At 42.9% G+C, this 23,004-nt stretch overlaps 1 protein-coding gene across 2 annotated transcripts in view; it reads left to right on the top strand.

The window, feature by feature from the left end:
* The window catches only part of CCDC33 (coiled-coil domain containing 33), a 152,718-nt gene that overhangs the window by 109,270 nt on the left and 20,444 nt on the right, over positions 1–23,004 (top strand). For both annotated transcript variants that reach the window (XM_073652768.1, XM_073652769.1), the window contains exons 19-22: positions 2,557–2,635; positions 6,534–6,655; positions 8,312–8,401; positions 8,481–8,597. In XM_073652768.1, the coding sequence (XP_073508869.1) occupies positions 2,557–2,635; positions 6,534–6,655; positions 8,312–8,401; positions 8,481–8,597 (408 nt within the window). The remainder of the gene's footprint in view (positions 1–2,556; positions 2,636–6,533; positions 6,656–8,311; positions 8,402–8,480; positions 8,598–23,004) is intronic.

The following is a 23,004-nucleotide window of genomic DNA, read 5'->3' as shown; positions in this document are numbered from 1 at the left end:
ACATCCTTAGAGATGAGTGTAACCGTACAGCCTGTAAAATGTTGATCCAAACGTGGACATAGACACAGTTTATAAATGATTAAAGATAAAGTTATCCAAAGCCAAATCATCCATGTGAAAAGAATAACAGCCCTCTAATGGTTCACCAACATTAGCGGTAATCATTTTCTCCAAATTCTTCCCTTAGTTTAATATCAGTCACATAATATATAATTCAAGGTTTTTTCTTTTTTGTGGAAGGGCTTTAATACATGCGCAGCGTTCAGTTGTCACATATTTTAGGGCCTGCCACACCATCTCTGCTGAGTTATGTGGGATTCTAGATTGTAATTGTGTTTCTCCCCAGCCATTAGGATAAAGACAGACTTTTGTAATTACAATGCTGCAAAGCTCACCCATGTTTCAGCTGTCACTGGTGTGTCAGATGTGACAGTCGCCCTGCAGTTGGTTGCAGTAGATCTCTATGGTTGGCATTACAGACACCTTCTTAGAGGCTGTCTTTAGGACCCAGCGGCTGCCTTCCTTTGGCTAATTAACACCCTGGCCTGGGTGTATAAATACCTGCTGTGTGACAGAGGGAGGAGCTGGTGATATTCATTACACCTTGTGAAGGCTTTAGTGAGAGCAGCACTTCTTCCTCTCTGGTGCTTGAGAACTTGTGCGCACTTGTCTGGAGATGTCTAAAGCTAAGCATTTTCCCTTGTTTGTCCTCCCTTGTTGTCTTTAGTGTTCAGTGAGGATCGACTAGTGCACATCCCCTTCCTTTCCTAGCCAGGGCCAAATGCTGGGGAAAGACAGGGCGAGGAACACGTGCGGCGATTGGTGAAGAGCCAATATAGGGACGTTTGGGGAGACGGGGTGATATTCTATCAGCCAGGAGGTCTCCACTTCCCCCTTTCCCTAGAGTATGGGCTTTATTTCCCTCTTCCCTTTGTGTTGCACTACGTCTTTCCCACACCTTGCGTGACATCAGCATTAGCAAATGGATAGTTGACTGGACATTCTTCTTAAAAGGGATCTAAAATAAACTTCTTCATAATCTTCTATAAAACTGTAAGCATCTCTATTAAGGTGCCCAAATACAGTAGATTATGATAATATAATAAGAATTATTATGGTCCTAACCCATCAGTTTCAGCAGGTTCGGTCAATGTGGAGGTTCCAGGTTTTATAAAAATTTAAAATGTAAGAGCAAAAATAGATCAGGCATGATGGATTTCCACATGTTTGATCCTTTGTTTCCATAGGTTTTCCAGAAGTATCAGGAAACAAATTCTTTGTCTGCCTCCGTTGAGAACACATGCAAGCTCAACTGTACTGAGCATGTATGGGTCAATCAGGAGAAATAGCTGCAGATTGCAAAATTGTTCAGCCGTAGTCCAGCCACAATTACAGCTTCAAGCAAGAAATTGTCTTTAAATATTCTCTTCCTCCCATGTCAGCTACTGTTCCGTTAGAGCCTATTTTAGAGGGTGCAGCTACTGTACATGCACAGACTTTTTCAGAAAATGTAAAATTATGTTAAGACCCCTATTCCAACCCATTATGTGTGATTGTTGAGATGATATTCCAAGTTCTTACCAAGTGCTTTGCCACACACAGTTCCATTTTGCACTTTTGTAAGGTATTATCCAAAATGGTCTAGGTCTGCAGGGATTGCTCGATGTTCACTTGGTCTACTGATAAGAGAAACGTGACTGTCAAAATGTTCCTCACCCTAGTGAAATAATGGTCAGCAAGGAGGGGACTAGTTTCCATGTCCTTGGAGTAATATTTGTAGAAGGCTCGCCCTTGTTCCAGTTCTTTTCTATGTTTTGACATATTTTCATATTTTCCCATCTTCTCTATATAGGGGTAATATTTCTCCTTGCGGAGAGTGACGTGTTAAGCTCGTCAGGAGAGGAGACTTTTAAAGCTGCAATGCTCCTCTAGGAAATATGCAAATTGTCTCTTCAGAGAGGAAGAGGACTAGAACTCTAGTGTAATGCCACCTACAGGAAATAGCAATCCTAGAAGTCAATAGTGACCCTTTAATGAGCCTTATCACATCAGTTAGGATAAAAAGCCAAGACCAGAAACTCAATTTGCAGACATTGTGTTTCAGGGTACTGCCCCTCGTCAGTGCAAAGTTTCTGGTCTTGGCTTTTTATCCTAAGTCATGTGATAAGGCTCGTTAAAGGGTCACTGTTTACTTCTAGGATTGGCACTAGAGTTCTAGTCCTCTTCCTCTTTGAATAGACAATTAGCATCTTCTCTGAAACTTAAAGGAACATCTATACTTCCTACTGGTGATATTGGTGTTTTTATGGTTAGATAAACACAGTATTGTTTTTTCTAATCAAAAAAACTGTCTAATGTTAATTAATAATCAGTAACTATTCAGTGCGACTAATACACAAAAAAGGGTGTCAGGACATGGGCAAATTCTTTTTTACAGCCCTGTTCTAGCATTTAGTAGTCATTTTTGTAATATGCAATTGAAAGTTACACCTTAACATGACAAACAACTGCCCCTTAACTGATGTTACATTTGGGACTTGCTTTATGTTTGTTCAGGTAATTGAGAAGATGGAGAAACTGCTGGACACTAAACTAAGAGATGAGAAGAGGAGTCGTACGGACAGAGGAGATAGAGGTGATCTTAAAAAAATAACACATACTGTAAATTACACTGTGAATAAAATGTGTCTCAGTGTAAAGTCGATTGCATTGAAGGAGTTGTCTGGCACTTTATATTGATGGCCTATCCTTGGGATATCTGATCGGTGGGGGTGCGACGGTTCCCAGTAGCCAGCCGGATGTGCTAAGTCAATTACGTGCACAGCGCAATTCTTTCAACTGTATAGTGGCTACGTCCGGGGTACTGCACATCCACCCCTTATGCGAATCAATAGGAATCAGATGTGTAGTACCTGGCTGTGGCCACTATTCCGTTGAAGGAGTTGTTTATGTTTAGTTCTGCTCTGCAACTGAGCACTTCTGGCCGGCACCGAGAACAGCTGATCGGCGCACCCCCACTGATTGATTGTTGTATGATGAAACAAAAAACTCCACATTATTCTGTAATAAAAGTCTATGCTGCACCATACAAGCAAAACTAGTTTTTCTGGACTACTACTTTAAAGAGAAATGTCACTGCAGGGGGTGGGGGGGGGGGGGGGGTACAGTCAAAGGGATGGTTTTAAAATGAAAAAAAGGTTAAAACATAAATTCGCCATTCTCATCCACAATGCAATTTAACAGTGCCATGCGGTTTGCAACATGCTTCCATTTCTATGTCTGCCAAATATCACAGTGTTAGTACCAGCCAAATACCAATGTTCCCTCAACAGTGCCAAATTATGTGCCAGCTTAAACAGAACCTACAAGAAACCCCTACATCCACAAATCATTTATGTCTGTGTAGCCCTTTAAAAGATAAGCAAGTCCATCTCTATATGACCCCAAAACGATGCTGCAGAAGTGAGAAATTGTGTTTTGAAGTTCTGGATATATATGTTTGGAAGCGCATTTAACTAACTACATTAAAGTTACAAATAAAAGCCCCTGAACTTACCACTAAGCACAAAACTGGTGGTGTTCACTCACTAAACCACCAATAGTTTAATCAGCATTGTCAGCATTAAGGGGTGCTTACAAGATGTGAACGATTTATTCCCATAACCCCCCTCCTCCTCGCAATTCCCTTTATGCCGGACCATAATAATGGTTGAGGTTCATGCTACCAAGAACTACCGTACTTACCTTTAGTCTTACTCTATGGGTATAAATAAGGGTGTGTGGCAAGGCATGTGTCACAGGTACTGGGTACTGGTGGTGGGCACCAACTGCACCAAGTGAATACCTTTATCCTGGCCTAGTACAGAGGCATACGTTTGCTGATGTAGCACGGCACGGGATGGTAGCCATGGGTGAGGCACTGCTCTTCTCCTGTGACACCCTGGCACGCTACATGAAAGAGTGGGTCTTGGCTGGGTGTTGGTGCTGTGAGGGCTTTGCGCCCGTGTAGGCCGCCTGTAGACGATGGTGTTGGCCGGCCAGGTCATAGGTTTTAAAGTTCAGTAAAGGAGACTTCTGTTTTAAAACACAGTCTTTACTGAACAGTAACTCAGTAAGGGTTATGTAGAAGGGATAGCGGGTATATAATCTTATGAACATTTCCTTCACAGTGAAAAGCATTTTCACACACATCGTTTACTTCCACCATAGTCTTCTCCAGTGCCGGTGTAGAACATTGTTTTACTCTACTTCGTCACAGCTTAGCTTGGTGCCACAGTCCTGATCAGCAGGTCTCTCTACCTGCTCAGCGGTTCTTCGTCCTATTTCTTACACTATTGGCGCCCTGGATCTACCGCACGAGACCACCCACTAGTTCCCTCAAACACAGTTCTGCTTAGGTCCATTACATTCGGCGTTTAGCAAGCTCAGGGTTTCTTGTGACACGTCATCCTATCCAAGGAGGTCTCCTTTAAGGTGGAAGGCCACTCTGTCTCTTCTGTCAGTTTCAGGTCATGCTACTCCCTCGTCCCCTTAGTCTCCTCCTTAGTAGTTCACCCAACGGGAGCACTGCTCACAGACACTTCCTACTAGAACTTGAACTTGTCCCTATCTGCCTAACTACAGGAAGTGGTCTCGTTCCTAACGCTAAGCCCCTTCCACTATGGGATAGTCCCAAACATTAACACTTACCTTACCCTAATTTCATTAGCTAACTATAGTCACTACCTTATCCTACCTATCTTATGTCCTAAGTCCTAACCTATGTCTTACCTTATGCTATCCTATACTTATCTCACTCTATGTCACAATACAGTACACGATACATCATATACAAAAGACGCAGGACAGAATTCACATTACATACCAATAACACGATTGATGCCTTCAGGGGTAGGAATGCGACAGTCCAGTCCACACCTCTTACACTGATAAAACTCCCCATAAAGCCACTTGCACTGTAGTTCCCATAGTGGTCAGTTTACTATGTATCGCACAACATTCCAAAATTCTGTACATGCTACGAACTCTCTGTTTTTGTAGGCCATAACCTTACTAAATATGTTATATTGCATGTGACCATGTCATCAAAATAATGTAATTTATGATGAAATACATGGCACCCAATGCCTACAGTTTTTCTAGGTTTATCTGTATGTGACAATGACCTGGGATTTACACTGACTACGACGTGCAGATATAAAACATCCCTCTGCAGTAATGTGCTCATTTACCGGAGTGACTAGTCCTTAGGTGGCAAAATGTGTGCACTAACAAAATGAAAATATCAATATTGGTTAAGAACTATCCATCTGGATATAAAAAGCTGTAAATGTAGGATTGTTCTCCTTTTCAGTATTTGCAGGTTCTTGACAGTAATAATTTTGAAATGTGTTTTTTTTCCTATTTTATGGATGAAGCAGCGGTTTTGTCCGCTATTGCCATAAGATATATGACTTTCCATAACAGGGTGAGAGGTGATATTAATCTCCAAGCAGGGAGTGATGGAGCTGTGTAAGTAATAACACTATAATAAGGGGTAATACAAATGAAAGGGAGCACAAGGAGTGACAGCTGTAAGTGAGACCATTAGTGCACATTTTTAGCAAGGAAACATTGAATAAATCACTTTAAATGTATGTCTGACTGCAGGATCTTTTTCTTTGTGTGAATTAGGCAGTTTTCATTAACTCGCTGGATCTGCACTTCGCCTGCTTTCCCAGTAGTTCAAAATGTGAGCTGCAATATATCAGAGCAGAGCTATGTGGGATATCACCAGTGTACTGGGAAAACAGATATTATTTGTGTGAAATCGACAAGAGGAAACCTCATAGTTAAAGTCATAACCATTCATTACAATTTTTTTTCTAATTTTCCAGACAATTACATTTTATATTACAAATAGAATATTAAGGAAAATTTAAAAAAATACATAATTGTGATAAATCTGTGGCAAACTGTGCATATTTTTATCCAGCCACAGGCATTTGTGGTAAGACCATGGCAAAAGTATTGTATGTAGTATGTTGTGGTGCAGTGATACTTTGACAGAAGACTCCATTTAAGGCATTATTCAGATGTCCGTGCTTCATGTACATCCATATTTTTCACAGATAGAACACATACTCATTACAGTCTATGCTGCTGTTTACATGTCCATGTTTTTTCAGGGTCCGTGTCTCAATGCAAAAATCACAGAGACAAGTCCATATTTCTCCAATATCACAAATTAAAAGTGCCAATACAAGTCTATGGGTCCATTAAAAACAAGTACAGCACATGGATGGCATCTGTGTGCCGTATGTGTGATGTCTGTGATTAACAGTGCAAAGTATAGGAGAAACCTTATAATTTATTTATTTATGATCTGTCAAAAACACTGATGACACACTGACCAAACACTGATAACACACGGATCCAAAACACTGGTGACACCGGCACCATTTCTTTGCATACACGTAAAATACTGAGTCTGAATGAGGCCTAAAAGTCCCTATTTTTGGATATTTATTCAAATTTCATTCTCTGTCTTCTAGGCACACGATCAGACAATCTTCAGGCGGAGGTATATGCTACCCTTCTAGCTGAGAATTCACGTCTTAGAGAAGAACTGGAGAGAACTCGAATGACTACAACAGTAATACCACAGCAGGTTTCTGTGAGTGGCACAGAAAGTTGTTTTTCCAGATCAGAGAGAAAAGTGATAGCACTGATGGTACTATCAAGTTCTCATCAAATGAAATCTGTCAGGAAAATTAAGGTCCCCAAACTTCCACTAACTTGTTATCCAAGACAGTTACAGGTTCACAAATGATCATATTCTTTCTGTGACACTAGTCACTACTCACGGGCAAGACATGAGGCTGGGTAGTCAAGAGGTCCGGGTTAGATATCAAGAGAGCTCATCATAAGCAAAGGGGTAAGACAAAGCCGTAGCCAGGTCATGGTCCAAGGTCAGGATTCCAGGATAGCAGATCAAGACAGAGGGGCAAGGAAAATGGATGGTCAGAAGCAAGGTCAAAGGTCGGGTAGCAATAGATCTGAGATTGAGCACAGGAACACAAGGCAGGCAGACACCACTGAGCATAAGCTACAACTGGCAGTAATTCGAAGCAGAGAGCCAGTTAAATAGCCAGGTAATAACTCTGTTGGGAGACACACCCTGATTGGGTGGCTGGACCGTCACTCAACACACTGACAGCTCAGCACGCCCCAGCCTCTGATTGGGTGGCTGAGATGTCCATCACCATATTGTTAGCTCAGCACTCCCCTGCTGTAGATTGGACAGCTGAACTGTCACTCACTGTGTCCAGACACACCGATAGGAGGAATCGTGACACTTTCTACTGATACGGCAAAAAGAGATCATAGAGTCACAAAGGGTGAGCTTCTCTCCTGAACAGTCAAACTGGCTGCCCCCCATCCAGCTTTACTAATTGAGACCCCATAGGCTTGGTGCTTCCTCACCAGTCCCCAATAGCAATTAGCACATGCCCAGTGCACAGATAAAACTGAGGTCAGAACACTTTCCTTTACTGCCCATGTGCTGGATGCTGCTGGATGTGGCTTTTGATAATGTACCCATTCTGAAGGTCATTAATTAGGCAAGGAAGGGGGCTGGCCAGCTTAACTGTTTTCGAGGGTGGCTCTAACCCATTTGCTGTTCTTCTGAATCTGGAGTTGTTTCTCTTTCATTCCTGTGTCTCTCCTCCCTGTGTGTTAATCTAGTCTTTGTTGCCAAGTGGGTGTGGTCATCTTCTCTATGGAGGTCTTCTTGTGGACTTTTCCCTAGTTGGCTAAAAAGACTTGCATATAAGGAAGATTAGGCCATATTTCAGGAGTGAAGAGGTCACCGAACAAACAAAAACAACTCCTAGCGGCATTTACACCATGTAAAACATTTATATATTTATGGGAATTGACAAGTCCTTTTTAAACATCACAGGGTTAATATCCCTCTAGTTCAGTGTTTCCCAAACCCCATCCTCACGGCCCCCCACAGTTCATGTTTTCAGGATCTCCTTAGTATTGCACAGGTGAGAGAATTCCTGATGCCTTGATGATACTTCAATCACCTGTGTAATACTAAGGAGATCCTGAAAACATGACCTGTGGGGGGCCGTGAGGATGGGGTTTGGGAAACACTGCTTTAATTGATCCTTTTTTTTCATTCTTTTTCAAGTAGATCTTATTAGGTTGAACCCTCTGTTTAAACCATAACACTTTTTATGTGTTTCAATAATGAATCATATAAATATATTTTGCAATTAAAAGTAATATCCCAAACAAAAAAAATCTATATATTTTCTTGCAGGTCCATGAAACGTTTTCTGATAGTGAGAAGTTTTCCCTTCTTAGTAAGCTGGAAAAATCACAAGCGCGAGTACAAAGTTTGGAGAGAGAGGTAGAAACTTTGTGGCATTTGTAAATCTAATGCTTCTGAGCCATTGTGGATTCTTACCCACTGCAACTTTTCCTACCAGTTGGAAGAGGCAGCTCGCCGATGGGGCCGAGAAAAACAACAGCTCCTAACTCAGCTTTCTGAACAGCAGATGGGATTCAGCCGTACCCACACCACAATTCTCCATCACTTTCCCACGGTAAGGACCAGGCTCTTCTAATGATGGGCAGGAGATTGGAACCACTGTGTCATTTTTCTAGAATGTCTTCTACTCTGAGTCATTTCAAGACAGTAAAATTCTCAAATGTGTGCAAACAATGTTCCCTCAATGTTTGCGGTGCAAAGTACTGTAATCCATGATTTTTTAAAAGGTTTTTATTAAACTTCATCAGACATGTTAGAGTACCGAGGAAACCCTTACTTTTATCTTGAATCAGCAATCATTTTGTACAGGCTTGCAAATATTTTGGTGAAAACATACAAGTATAACACCAGCATTGGACCCTGACATATGGAACAATCTGTTTGTGGCCCACATCTCTTTGGTGTTGGTCTGAGACCTCCATATAATGGAATCTTGTTTGATAAAGTGTAATTCAAATCAATGGTGGTGTTCCAATAGAGCTGGATCAGATATTCTGTATCTCTGACTGGCATTGAAGGGTTTAGTCATATTACCACGCACAGCAGCCCCTACCATTATGAATATCAATGGAAGCCCAGCCCATGGACGTTCACTCAATGCCATTTCAAAGACTTGCTAGTATATTTTTAAAACCAGAAAACAAATCTTCCGTCTATTCCATTGCAATCTCTTTTACTGTCCTGTTTACTTTTATCTTTTGAAAAGTCATAAATGTGCATTTCTCATTCTTCACATTTTTGCTGACTAAATGTAAATTTTACCAACAGAATGCTATAATGAAACTGTCATCAACTCTTACTACTATCATCAGTCAGATTTTGTCTGCTATGCTTTTTACTATTTGCTTTGGCCTTGAGCTCTCTTTACTTTTTAATGTTAAAAGGAACTAGAGAAACTGCGTGAACAACAGACTTCTTTCCTTGCAGGTATATTTGTATCTATGCTGCACTGCCTTCTACTGCAGCTTCTGCTGTCAATGATCTTCATTAGTGATGAGCGAGCACTAAAATGCTCGGGTACTCATTGCTCGGGTCGAGCAAATTGGAATACTCGGGTGCTCGACCCGAGCAACGAGCCCAATGTAAGTCTATGGGAAACTCGAGCATTTTTCAGGTGGCTGCCCCAGGCGGTCTGCAGAGGGCCTAAAGATTGCCCAAATCGATGGGAACAGTGCTCAAATGACATGGGAACAGCATGGAGAATACCCCTGGAAGCATCTCTGACTCCCAGATCACTGCTGTCAGCAATATGGTCAGAGTATTACGCCACTTTTACGGACTCACATTAACCCCTTAAGCCCCGAGGGTGGTTTGCACGTTAATGACCAGGCCAATTTTTACAATTCTGACCACGGTCACTTTATGAGGTAATTACTCTGGAACGCTTCAACGGATTCCCCTGATTCTGAGATTGTTTTTTCGTGACATATTGTACTTCATGATTGTGGTAAAATTTTTTCGATATCACTTGCGTTTATTTGTGAAAAAAATGGAAATTTGGTGAAAATTTTGAAAATTTTGCAATTTTCAAAATTTGAATTTTTATGCCCTTAAATCAGAGAGATATGTCACACAAAAGAGTTAATAAATAACATTTCCCACATGTCTACTTTACATCAGCACAATTTTGGAACCAAATTTTTTTTTTGTTAGGGAGCTATAAGGGTTAAAAGTTGACCAGCGATTTCTCATTTTTCCAACAAAATTTACAAAACCATTTTTTTAGGGACCACATCACATTTGAAGTCACTTTGAGAGGTCTTTATGACAGAAAATACCCAAAAGTGACACCATTCTAAAAACTGCACCCCTCAAGGTGCTCAAAACCACATTCAAAAACTTTATTAACCCTTCGGGTGCTTCACAGGAATTTTTTGAATGTGGAAGAAAAAAATAAACATTTAACTTTTTTCACAAAAATGTTACTTTAGACCCAATTTTTTTTATTTTCACAGGGGTAACAAGAAAAAATAGACCCCAAAATTTGTTGTGCAATTTCCCCTGGGCACGCAGATACCCAATATGTGGGGAAAAAACACTGTTTGGGCGCACGGCAGGGCTTGGAAGGGAAGGAGCACCATTTGACTTTTTGATTGTAAAATTTGCTTGAATAATTAGCGGACACTATGTTATGTTTGGAGAGCCCCTGTGTGCCCAAACATTGGAGCTCCCCCACAAGTGACCCCATTTTGGAAACTAGACCCCCCAAGGCACCTATCTAGATGCATAGTGAGCACTTGGAACCCCCAGGTGCTTCACAAATTGATTCATAAAAATGAAAAAGTGTTTTTTTTTTCACTTTTTCATTTTTACGAATCAATTTGTGAAGCACCTAGGGGTTCCAAGTGCTCACTATGCATCTAGATAAGTGCCTTGGGGGGTCTAGTTTCCAAAATGTGGTCACTTGTGGGGAAGCTCCAATGTTTGTGCACACAGGGACTCTCCAAATGCAACATGGTATCCGCTAACAAATTGAATGGAAAATCGGCTCAAAGTGTTAGCGGACACCATGTTGCGTTTGGAGAGCCCCTGTGTGCCCAAACATTGGAGCTCCCCCACAAGTGACCCCATTTTGGAAACTAGACCCCCAAAGGCACCTATCTAGATGCATAGTGAGCACTTAGAACCCCCAGGTGCTTCACAAATTGATTCGTAAAAATGAAAAAGTGTTTTTTTTTTCACTTTTTCATTTTTACGAATCAATTTGTGAAGCACCTAGGGGTTCCAAGTGCTCACTATGCATCTAGATAGGTGCCTTGGGGGGTCTAGTTTCCAAAATGGGGTCACTTGTGGGGGAGCTCTAATGTTTGGGCACACAGGGACTCTCCAAATGCAACATGGTATCCGCTAACAAATTGAATGGAAAATCGGCTCAAATTGTTAGCGGACACCATGTTGCGTTTGGAGAGCCCCTGTGTGCCCAAACTTTGGAGCTCCCCTACAAGTGACCATATTTTGGAAACTAGACACCCCAAGGCACCTATCTAGATGCATAGTGAGCACTTGGAACCCCCAGGTGCTTCACAAATTGATTAGTAAAAATGAAAAAGTGAAAAAAAAAAAACCTTTTTCATTTTTATGAATCAATTTGTGAAGCACCTGGGGGTTCCAAGTGCTCACTATGCATCTAGATAGGTGCCTTGGGGGGTCTAGTTTGCAAAATGGGGTCACTTGTGGGGGAGCTCCAATGTTTGGGCACACAGGGACTCTCCAAATGCAACATGGTATCCTCTAACAAATTGTCGGCTCAAATTGTTAGCGGACATCATGTTGCGTTTGGAGAGCCCCTGTGTGCCCAAATATTGGAGCTCCCCCACAAGTGACCCCATTTTGGAAACTAGACCCCCCCAAGGCACCTCTCTAGATGCATAGTGAGCACTTGGAACCCCCAGGTGCTTCACAAATTGATTCATAAAAATGAAAAAGTGAAAAAAAAAACACTTTTTCATTTTTATGAATCAATTTGTGAAGTACCTGGGGGTTCCAAGTGCTCACTATGCATCTAGATAGGTGCCTTGGGGGGTCTAGTTTCCAAAATGTGGTCACTTGTGGGGGAGCTCCAATGTTTGGGCACGCAGTAGCTCTCCAAACGCAACATGGCGTCCGCTAACAATTTGAGCCGATTTTCCATTCAATTTGTTAGCGGACACCATGTCGCGTTTGGAGAGCCCGTGATGTGCCTAAACAGTGGAGCTCCCCCACAAGTGACCCCGTTTTGGAAGCTATACCCCTCAAGGATTTTATTAAGGTGTATAGTGAACATTTTGAACCCAGAGGTACGACACAGAATTTGTTTACATTAGGTCATCATATTGAATAAGTTGTCATTAGTCTTGAGCGCAAGTGCTCGCTGCTTGAGTTTGCATCGGGTACTCAGGTATGCACCATGTACAGCGTGTGCTCGAGTGACATGCTCGAGTCCCTGCTCCGCATGTTTCACGGTTATTAGACACCCAAAAAAAAACATGCGGGGATCGCTCGTGCATGGCAGGCAATCCCCGTAAAGTTTTTTTGGCCGTGAAGCATATGGGGCAGAGACTCGAGCATGTCACTCAAATACCCACGATACTCAATGCATACCAGACCACCCGATGCAAACTCAAGTAGCGAGCACTTGCGCTCAACACTAGTCGCCATATCGTCATCTTTCTTTCTTACTTTTGAAAAAAATCCCAACCCCATCACAACCCTAACCCCAACCCTAACCCCAACCCCAGCCCTAACCCTAGCACAACCCTAACCCTAGCACAACCCTAACCCTAGCACAACCCTAATCCTAGCACAACCCTAACCCCAAACCCAGCCCTAACCCTAGCCCAATCCTAACCCAAGAGTTTATTTTTTACGCCGTTCCTCGTGCGGTATATGATTAGATGACTTTATTCTTCGGGTCGGTGCAATTACAGCGATACCAGAATCATATCAGGTTTTTATGATTGACAGCTGTCACACACTAAAAGACGCATTTTTTGTAAAATCTAGTTTTTGCATCGCCATATTTTGAGAGCTATAATTTTTCCAGATTTTGGCAGATAGTCATGTGACGGCTCGTTTTTTGCGGGATGAGTTGACGTTGTTATTGGTGCCATTTTCAGGCGCGTGACATTTTTTGATCGCTTTCTATTCCGATTTTTGGGAGGCAGAATAAACAAAAACCAACAATTCAGGAATTGTTTTTTTTGTTTTTTTTTATTCTGTTCCACGTGTGGTAAAATTGATAAGGCAGCTTTATTCTTCGGGTCAGTACGTTTTCAGCGGTACCACATTTATATAGTTTTTCTATGTTTTGCACTTTTACATAATAAAAGCAATTTTATAGAAAAAAATATTTTTTAGCATAGCTTTATTCTGAGAGCTATAACTTTTTTATTTTTCGGCTGATGGAGCTGTATATTGGCTTGTTTTTTGCGGGACGAGATGACGTTTTCAGCGGTACCATTTTTATTTATATTTGTCTTTTGATCGCGTGTTATTCCATTTTTTGTTTGGCGGTATGGTGATAAAGGATTGTTTTTTGCTTCGTTTTTTTTTTTTTTTTTTACCGTGTTCACTGAAGGGGTGAACTAGTGGAACAGTTTTATAGGTCAGGTTGTTCCGGACTCGGCGATACCAAATATGTGTACTTTTATTGTTTTTTTTTTTTTTTTTTTATAATAATATTTATTGATGGGTACATTATATTTTTATTTTTGGTGGATTATTTTTTTATTTTTTTTTTTTTTTATATTTTTGCAATTTTTTTTTTTTTTCACTTTCTGAAAGTTTATATACTTTATTACTTTGTCCCACTCTGGGACTTTCACTTTTTTCTCTCTGATCGCCTGCATGGCACAGGAATGCAGCACCATCCCTGTGTCATGCAGGCTATCAGCGCTGGACAGGGAGAAGATTGTTTGGAGATGCACTGCGCATGTCCAAACAATCTTCCTGCTGTCTGGTGACCCGGATGTTGTCATGACGACATCGGGTCGTCATGGCAACACCCGGGAAGCCTTTGCAGACAGCGCTGGAAGCCGGAAGAGGAGGTGAGTATCTGCGATCGACTTCGATCGACTTCGATCGCAGCATCGTGGGGGTTAATGTGCTGGGAGCGGTGCAGGACCACTCCCTGCACATAGTATCGGGTGTCAGCTGTGACAATCAGCTGACACCCGGCGGCGATCGCGCCCGCACAGCCCGTGTGCGCGCGCGATTGCCATGACGTACTAATACGGGTCTGGCTCTTAAGTCCCAGGGCACAGACGCGTATTAGTACGTCAGATGTTGTTAAGGGGTTAAAACATACAAGAACGAAACCAAAATGGATTTTCCTGGGAAATATGTTAAGGAACATCCTTTCCAGGGTAATGACTTGTATATAAGGCAAAATAAATAACCAAAACCAAAAATACTCCTCCACAACTTGGGCTATGTTCACACGTAGCGTTTTTGATGTGTTTTTGCACTTTTGCGTTGCTTTCAACCAAGACAAATGCATTCATCAGGAAATGTCATTTTAACATTTTACAACCTTATCTGGCCATGTGGTGTGTGACACATCATCAGACACATGCATACAGTGCTGAAAAGACATGGGAACAGCATGGGGAAGACCTCTGGATGCATTTCTGACTCCCAGGTCACTGCCTAAAAGTGTGCCCATCATAAGAGATCCTTGGCACATGCGAAGATGCCTACCGCCATGCACCTGTCATTGCAGACTTGCAACAATCACTGTCCAGGTCCTTGTCCCACTGTAGCGTTCAGTTGTCCCTACCCCATTCCTTGGAATGCAAGCGCAAGTATGCAGGCTGCCACCCACCCACCCACAGGCTGTAATACTATACTGCCAAATTTTTGACAGCTGCTTGCACTTGAAATGTGGCCTTTTAGGCTCGTAGAGGCGGAAGCTTTTCACAACCTCATGCCGGCGGCGGCCGAGTGTCCATGCTCGGTCCCCAGCCGCCGCTATATTTCCCGGTATCGCCTCCGCCTTCCACAAGCACGGGTCCCACAACATTACCTGTGCCCTCCCCAGTGCACTTACTGGGAAGGACCGCCTAACCACAAACATGTGGACAGGTGAATGTGGCCAGGGACGGTACAGAGCCAGTCCACAACTTTTTTTGCTAAGAGTTGTATTTAGCTCAGTGAAAGGACTGGCATAGAGGGAAGCCGTATGTACCCTGTATGTCATTTCTCCCAGGAAGTCCTGTAATTGAGCTTGTTGCAGAAGCAATGGCAGCCCGTCCAACATCAACTCGCACTTGTCGGTGGTGCTTTGACACACACACACATCTTTCTTTGCGCATTTAATTTCTTCAATACAGAGTTGGACAATGGCCTGATCTGAAATGCGTTTTGAGAAATAACATGCATAAGCGTGGCCGATCCACATTAAAAAAGGAGCCATACAGTGTCCGGAAACCTTCTCCCACATTTTTCTTAGCCAGGGCTGCTTTTCGGCAGGGTTGGACGGGCTCACCAGAGAACCGGAGACTCCTCCGGCGGGCCCTGGCTTCTCCTTCAGGAGAGTTCATAGTGCCGAGGTGAGGCCATGATGATGATAGAGGCCACCATCTGCTTAGTTTTCTGTTACTTGGAATGCAAGTGCAAGTATGCAGACAGCCACCCACCCACCCACAGGCCGCAACACTAAACTGCCAGATTTCTGGGCAGCTCTTTGCACTTGAAATATGGCCTTTTAAGCTCGTGGAGGGGGAAGCTTTTCACAACCTCATGCGGCGGCGGCCGGGTGTCCATACTCGGTCCCCAGCCGCCGCTATATTTCCCGGTATCGCCTCCGCCTTCCACAAGCACGGGTCCCACAACATTACCCGTGCCCTCCCCAGTGCACTTACTGGGAAGGTCTGCCTAACCACAAACACGTGGACAGGTGAATGTGGCCAGGGACAGTACGGAGCCAGTCCACAACTTTTTTGGCTGAGAGTTGTATTTAGCTTGGTGAAAGGACTGGCATAGAGGGAAACTGTATCTATCCTGCGTGTCATTTCTCCCAGGAAGTCCTCTAAAGCTGCTTGCACTTGAAATGTGGCCTGAAGATTACTGCTGGTACTTTTCTGTGGGAATTTGCTTGCCTCCTACCAGCCTGGAATATTTCCAGCAAACTATGGTACGACACCATGGTATTAGCACTGCCCCCAGTACCAGTAGCGAAGCCATCCCCAATTTCCTTCTCAGGAATTTTATTTGGTAGACTGAGTGGCTGCCCAAATACATTTTCTCACAAAGGAGCTGAAGATAGAGTGGCAGTAGGTGCAAGTGTCTCCAGCCTGTTAGATATTAGAGGGTGAACGGCAGCACATTGGATCAGTGGTTAGCACTGAAGCCTTGCGGCGCTGGGATCTTGGGTTCAAATCTCAGCAAGGACAACATCTGCAAGGACTTTGTATGTTCTCCTCATGTTTGCGTGTGTTTCCTCTTCAGTAAAAAAGCAGCCATAGAGTGTCCGGGAACCTTCCCACACACTTTTCTTAGTTTTTCAGCAGGGTTGGATGGTCCCACCAGAGAATCCTCTGGTGTGCCTTGGCTTCTACCTCAGGAGAGTTCATGATAGCGCTAACTTTGCAGCTGCTATGGGGCTCTTGAGCGGGTGAGAAAGGTTAGCCCTCAGAATCAAATCCTCTGGTGGGCACAATGTTTCTCAATCTGAAACAGCTTCTCAGTGGAAGTTGTATTTCACCACAGCCATATTCTTTAGCTCGGTGAAAGGGCTGGCATTTAGGGAAACCGTATCTACCCCGGCTGTCATTTCTCCGTCACCAGGTTCCGCCCATTGTCACACACGACCATGCCTGGCTGTATGTTCAGCGGTAAGAGCCACAGATCAGGCTGCTGTGTTACAGCTTTCAACAACTCTGCAGCGCTGGGCGGTTTGTCAATTAAGCATTAAGCATGTTATCTTCAGCACAGCCTGTTGCCGCTTGGCCAAGGCAGTGCTGCAGTGCTGTCAGCTTGTGACTGATGTGATCATTTCGGAGATGGAGGAGGAGGTGCATGAGCTGAACAATTACATTGAGGTTCAATTGGTGACGCTGTTTTTTATACTAAAGAAAGATCTTATTGTTTTGGTTTTTTTGCGTTATTTTTTAAGACAAATGCATTTACCGGGAAATGTAATTTTAACATTTTACAACCTTATCTGGCAATGTAGTGTGTGACACATCATCAGACACATCCTTTTTTATTTATGATGGAGGGACTCTGAAAGTCATAAAGCCTATTTTTACAGGGACATCAGACGGCCCTTGCTATTCTTAAAAGGCCAGCAGTCGGCCGTAGCTATTGTTAGAGAGCCATCAGCCGGCTATGCTTTGTTGTTCCCATTATTAACAAGTGGGTCTCCTATACTGTAATTGCGTATCCAGTGACTGCAAGGGCTACCAAAAATTTGGACGCAACCCAATAGTCCTTTGAAGAGACATAGAGGAGGGTCTCAGTAAAAAAAATGTTCCCATTGTAAAGGAGCGGGTCTCCTGTTGTGGTAATGCCCATGCTGTGACTGCAAGGGCTGCCAAAATTTTGGAAAAACCCCACTAAGAATTTAAAGACACATAGAGCAGGGCCACAGTAACAAGGTACGACATGTTCCCATTAGAAAGGAGAGGGTCTGCTATACAGATATAGGGTATGCAGTGAGTCCAACGGCTGACCAATTTTAGGAAAAACCCCACTAAGAATTTAAAGACACATACAGTAGGGCCACAGTAACAAGGTACGACATGTTCCCATTAGAAAGGAGAGGGTCTGCTATACAGTTATAGCGTATGCAGTGAGTCCAACGTCTGACCAATTTTAGGAATAACCCCACTAAGAATTTAAAGACACATACAGTAGGGCCACAGTAACAAGGTACGACATGTTCCCATTAGAAAGGAGAGGGTCTGCTATACAGTTATAGGGTATGCAGTGAGTCCAACGGCTGACCAATTTTAGGAAAAACCCCACTAAGAATTTAAAGACACGCAGAGCAGGGCCACAGTAACAAGTACGACATGTTCCCATTAGAAAGGAGAGGGTCTGCTATACAGTTATAGGGTATGCAGTGAGTCCAACGGCTGACCAATTTTAGGAAAAACCCCACTAAGAATTTAAAGACACATACAGTAGGGCCACAGTAACAAGGTACGACATGTTCCCATTAGAAAGGAGAGGGTCTGCTATACAGTTATAGGGTATGCAGTGAGTCCAACGACTAACCAATTTTAGGAAAAACCCCACTAAGAATTTAAAGACACACGGAGCAGGGCCACAGTAACAAGGTACGACATGTTCCCATTAGAAAGGAGAGGGTCTGCTATTCAGTTATAGGGTATGCAGTGAGTCCAACGGCTGACCAATTTTAGGAAAAACCCCACTAAGAATTTAAAGACACATACAGTAGGGCCACAGTAACAAGGTACGACATGTTCCCATTAGAAAGGAGAGGGTCTGCTATACAGTTATAGGGTATGCAGTGAGTCCAACGGCTTACCAATTTTAGGAAAAACCCCACTAAGAATTTAAAGACACGCAGAGCAGGGCCACAGTAACAAGTACGACATGTTCCCATTAGAAAGGAGAGGGTCTGCTATACAGTTATAGGGTATGCAGTGAGTCCAACGGCTGACCAATTTTAGGAAAAACCCCACTAAGAATTTAAAGACACATACAGTAGGGCCACAGTAACAAGGTACGACATGTTCCCATTAGAAAGGAGAGGGTCTGCTATACAGTTATAGGGTATGCAGTGAGTCCAACGACTAACCAATTTTAGGAAAAACCCCACTAAGAATTTAAAGACACACGGAGCAGGGCCACAGTAACAAGGTACGACATGTTCCCATTAGAAAGGAGTGGGTCTGCTATTCAGTTATAGGGTATGCAGTGAGTCCAACGGCTGACCAATTTTAGGAAAAACCCCACTAAGAATTTAAAGACACATAGAGCAGGGCCACAGTAACAAGGTACGACATGTTCCCATTAGAAAGGAGAGGGTCTGCTATACAGTTATAGGGTATGCAGTGAGTCCAACGGCTGACCAATTTTAGGAAAAACCCCACTAAGAATTTAAAGACACATAGAGCAGGGCCACAGTAACAACAAATTCCCATTAGAAAGGAGAGAGTCTCCCATAGTGTTGGCCTATGCAGTGAATGCAAGGGCTGCCAAAAATTTGGAGGCACTTCAATGCCCCTTGGAAGAGACGTGGAGAAGGGCCTCATAAAAAAATGTTCCCATTAGAAAGGAGCGGGCCTCCTATACTTATAATGCCCATGCACTAAGTGTATGGGCTGACAAACATTTACCCCTGGGGGGTATACATGAACATACTGTATAGAAAAAAATTTTCACAGTCATCATAAACACACTTTAAAAAAATTATGTGGGTGCATCACGAACCACAGTCACCCTGGTGATATGGTGGTGGAGGATGAGGAGAAGGAGGAGCACATGAGCAAATAGACAAAATCAGGAAGCGTATACCCATGTGTGGGTGTGAAAAGGTGCACAGGAATACACCTTCCAAGAAAAGACACTGGATTTGAGTTTATGTTACGCTGCTATCATTCGGTGGTGTTGAGTAGTCTGGCCCAATCCAGCCCTTGTTCGTTTTTATAAGAGTCAGCCTGTCAGCATTTTCAGTTGACAGGCGGATGCACTTATCAGTTATAATTCCACCAGTGGCACTAAAAACCCGCTCTGAAAAAATGCTGGCGGCAGGGCAGGCCAGGACCTCCAAGGCATAGAGAGCCAGTTCATTCCACGTATCCAGCTTGGATACCCAATAATTATAAGGCACAGAGGAATCACGGAGGACGTTGGTACAGTCGGCAAGGTACTCCCTCAGCATCTTCCCAAACTTTGCACTCCTTGTGAGAGTACCCCGCGCCTCAGGGCCTGTGCGATGGGAGGGTCTGAGAAAACTCACCCAGAACTTTGACAGTGTTCCCCTGCCTCTGTTGGATTGAAGTTGTGTCTCTCTCGCCTGTACTCCTTGGTTGTCCAACGAAGTGTGCCCTCTGCCGCCAGCGTTTTCAGATGGGAATTTTTTTAATAGTTCCGCAACAAGGGCCTTCTGGTACTGCCCCATTTTTGTAGACCTGTCCGCCTCAGGAATAAGAGATATTAAGTTCTCCTTGTAGCATGGGTCTAGAAGTGTCACCAACCAGTAATGACTGTCACCCAATATTTTAAGAACGCGAGGGTCATGGGAAAGGCAGCATAACATAAACTCAGCCATGCGTGCCAGACTACTAACAGGCAAGATTTCCATGTCCTCACCAAGAGGATGACTGACCATGCTCTCCTCCTCCTCCTCTCTGTCCTCTGGCCATCCACACTGAACAGACGGTATGACAGCTGTGCAGGTAGTACCGTCTATAGTACATGAAACTAGCTCCTGTCCTTCCTCTTCCTCCTCTTCCTCATTGTCACCCAATCCACATTGGGATGAGATGAGGCTTGGCTGTGGGTAATCACTAGAGATGAGCGTTGTTCTACTCGAACTGTTCGCCAATCTCAAATTCGAGCTGTTTTGGGCGGTGTTCGAGCCGTTCGGCGAACACGAACAATTTGAGAAAAATTCGGCTGTTCGAGGTTATGTTCGATAACTGTTCGTGCACCAAAATCATAACTGGATTTTTTCTCAGTAATGATGAAAATTAATGTTAATACGCAGTTTGAGTGTACAGCGGGGTGGGGGGAGGGGCAGGGGATGGATCTCTGCAGGAACAATGAAGATCTCCATTTTTTTTTCTCTTTCCCGCATTTGCAGTGTGGAGGTGCAATCTGTCAGCCTATCAGCAGCGCACACACGGAGCGAAGTGCTTTTTTTCACACAAGCAAGGGCATGTGTCATTGGCAGTGTATGTCACATGTCCTTGCCCTATAAGACCAAGCCATTTTCCCCGTCGCCACCATTTTCTCACTGCTGCAGCTGCGTGTTAGACGGCACCGCTGTTGCTGTGTGCGCTATACCTTGTTAATTTCAAGCCAATTTTTGCACAAATATACAGATAGCTTGGGAGTAGGGAATAGTTGTGATTGCAGTCCTTTTAAGGACTAGGTTACAGCATTTCCTACGACTTTTATCAGGGAGGTCTGTGCTCTTAAATAGATAGGTTGTGGGAGTAAAGACTAATTGTAATTGGAGTCCTTTTCAGGACTAGGTTACATGAGTTCCTATCAGTTTTTGCCAGGCAGGTCTGTGCCAGTGCTGTGCAAGTTTTTTTCACAGCATTTGGCTGAATCTAGCAAAGCTAATCCTTTTTGGCCTATTGCAGAGTGTGTTAGTCAGTGGAGTAGCCTATCTGTGTTGCAAGATATAACACCTGTGTATAGAATACCAATTTTTTTACTGCACCTAGTGAAGTAAAATCTTTTGGGCATAGCATCATTCTATTAGTCCATCTATACTGACCTCCATCAGGTTGCAAACTGAATATAATTTTTTTCTGCATCTAGCTCTGAAAAAATATTTGGGCTTCTAGCAGTGTGTGGGACTTGGTCTATTAGTCCATCTATACTGACCTCCATCAGGTTGCAAATTAAAAATAATTTTTTTCTTCATTTAGCTCTGAAAAAATATTTGGGCTTCTAGCAGTGTGTGGGACTTGTTCTATTAGTCCTTCTATACTGACCTCCAGCAGGTTGCAAATTGAATATAATTTTTTTCTACATCTAGCTCTGAAAAATTAGTTGGGCTTCTAGCGGTGTGTGGGACTTGGTCTATTAGTCCATCTATACTGACCTCCATCAGGTTGCAAATTAAAAATAATTTTTTTCTGCATCTAGCTCTGAAAAAATATTTGGGCTTCTAGCAGTGTGTGGGACTTGGTCTATTAGTCCATCTATACTGACCTCCATCAGGTTGCAAATTAAAAATAATTTTTTTCTGCATCTAGCTCTGAAAAAATATTTGGGCTTCTAGCAGTGTGTGGGACTTGGTCTATTAGTCCATCTATACTGACCTCCATCAGGTTGCAAATTAAAAATAATTTTTTTCTGCATCTAGCTCTGAAAAAATATTTGGGCTTCTAGCAGTGTGTGGGACTTGGTCTATTAGTCCATCTATACTGACCTCCATCAGGTTGCAAATTAAAAATAATTTTTTTCTTCATTTAGCTCTGAAAAAATATTTGGGCTTCTAGCAGTGTGTGGAACTTGTTCTATTAGTCCTTCTATACTGACCTCCAGCAGGTTGCAAATTGAATATAATTTTTTTCTGCATCTAGCTCTGAAAAAATAGTTGGGCTTCTAGCGGTGTGTGGGACTTGGTCTATTAGTCCATCTATACTGACCTCCATCAGGTTGCAAATTAAAAATATTTTTTTTCTGCATCTAGCTCTGAAAAAATATTTGGGCTTCTAGCAGTGTGTGGGACTTGGTCTATTAGTCCATCTATACTGACCTCCATCAGGTTGCAAATTAAAAATAATTTTTTTCTGCATCTAGCTCTGAAAAAATATTTGGGCTTCTAGCGGTGTGTGGGACTTGGTCTATTAGTCCATCTATACTGACCTCCATCAGGTTGCAAATTAAAAATATTTTTTTTCTGCATCTAGCTCTGAAAAAATATTTGGGCTTCTAGCAGTGTGTGGGACTTGGTCTATTAGTCCATCTATACTGACCTCCATCAGGTTGCAAATTAAAAATAATTTTTTTCTGCATCTAGCTCTGAAAAAATATTTGGGCTTCTAGCGGTGTGTGGGACTTGGTCTATTAGTCCATCTATACTGACCTCCATCAGGTTGCAAATTAAAAATAATTTTTTTCTGCATCTAGCTCTGAAAAAATATTTGGGCTTCTAGCAGTGTGTGGGACTTGGTCTATTAGTCCATCTATACTGACCTCCATCAGGTTGTAAATTAAAAATAATTTTTTTCTTCATTTAGCTCTGAAAAAATATTTGGGCTTCTAGCAGTGTGTGGGACTTGTTCTATTAGTCCTTCTATACTGACCTCCAGCAGGTTGCAAATTGA

The sequence above is a fragment of the Phyllobates terribilis genome, unplaced genomic scaffold (assembly GCF_046119375.1).
Source record: "Phyllobates terribilis strain yellow unplaced genomic scaffold, ASM4611937v1 Scaffold_11__3_contigs__length_659146591, whole genome shotgun sequence".
In the NCBI taxonomy this organism is placed as follows: domain Eukaryota; kingdom Metazoa; phylum Chordata; class Amphibia; order Anura; family Dendrobatidae; genus Phyllobates; species Phyllobates terribilis.
This window is presented reverse-complemented; position numbering and strand designations above follow the sequence as displayed.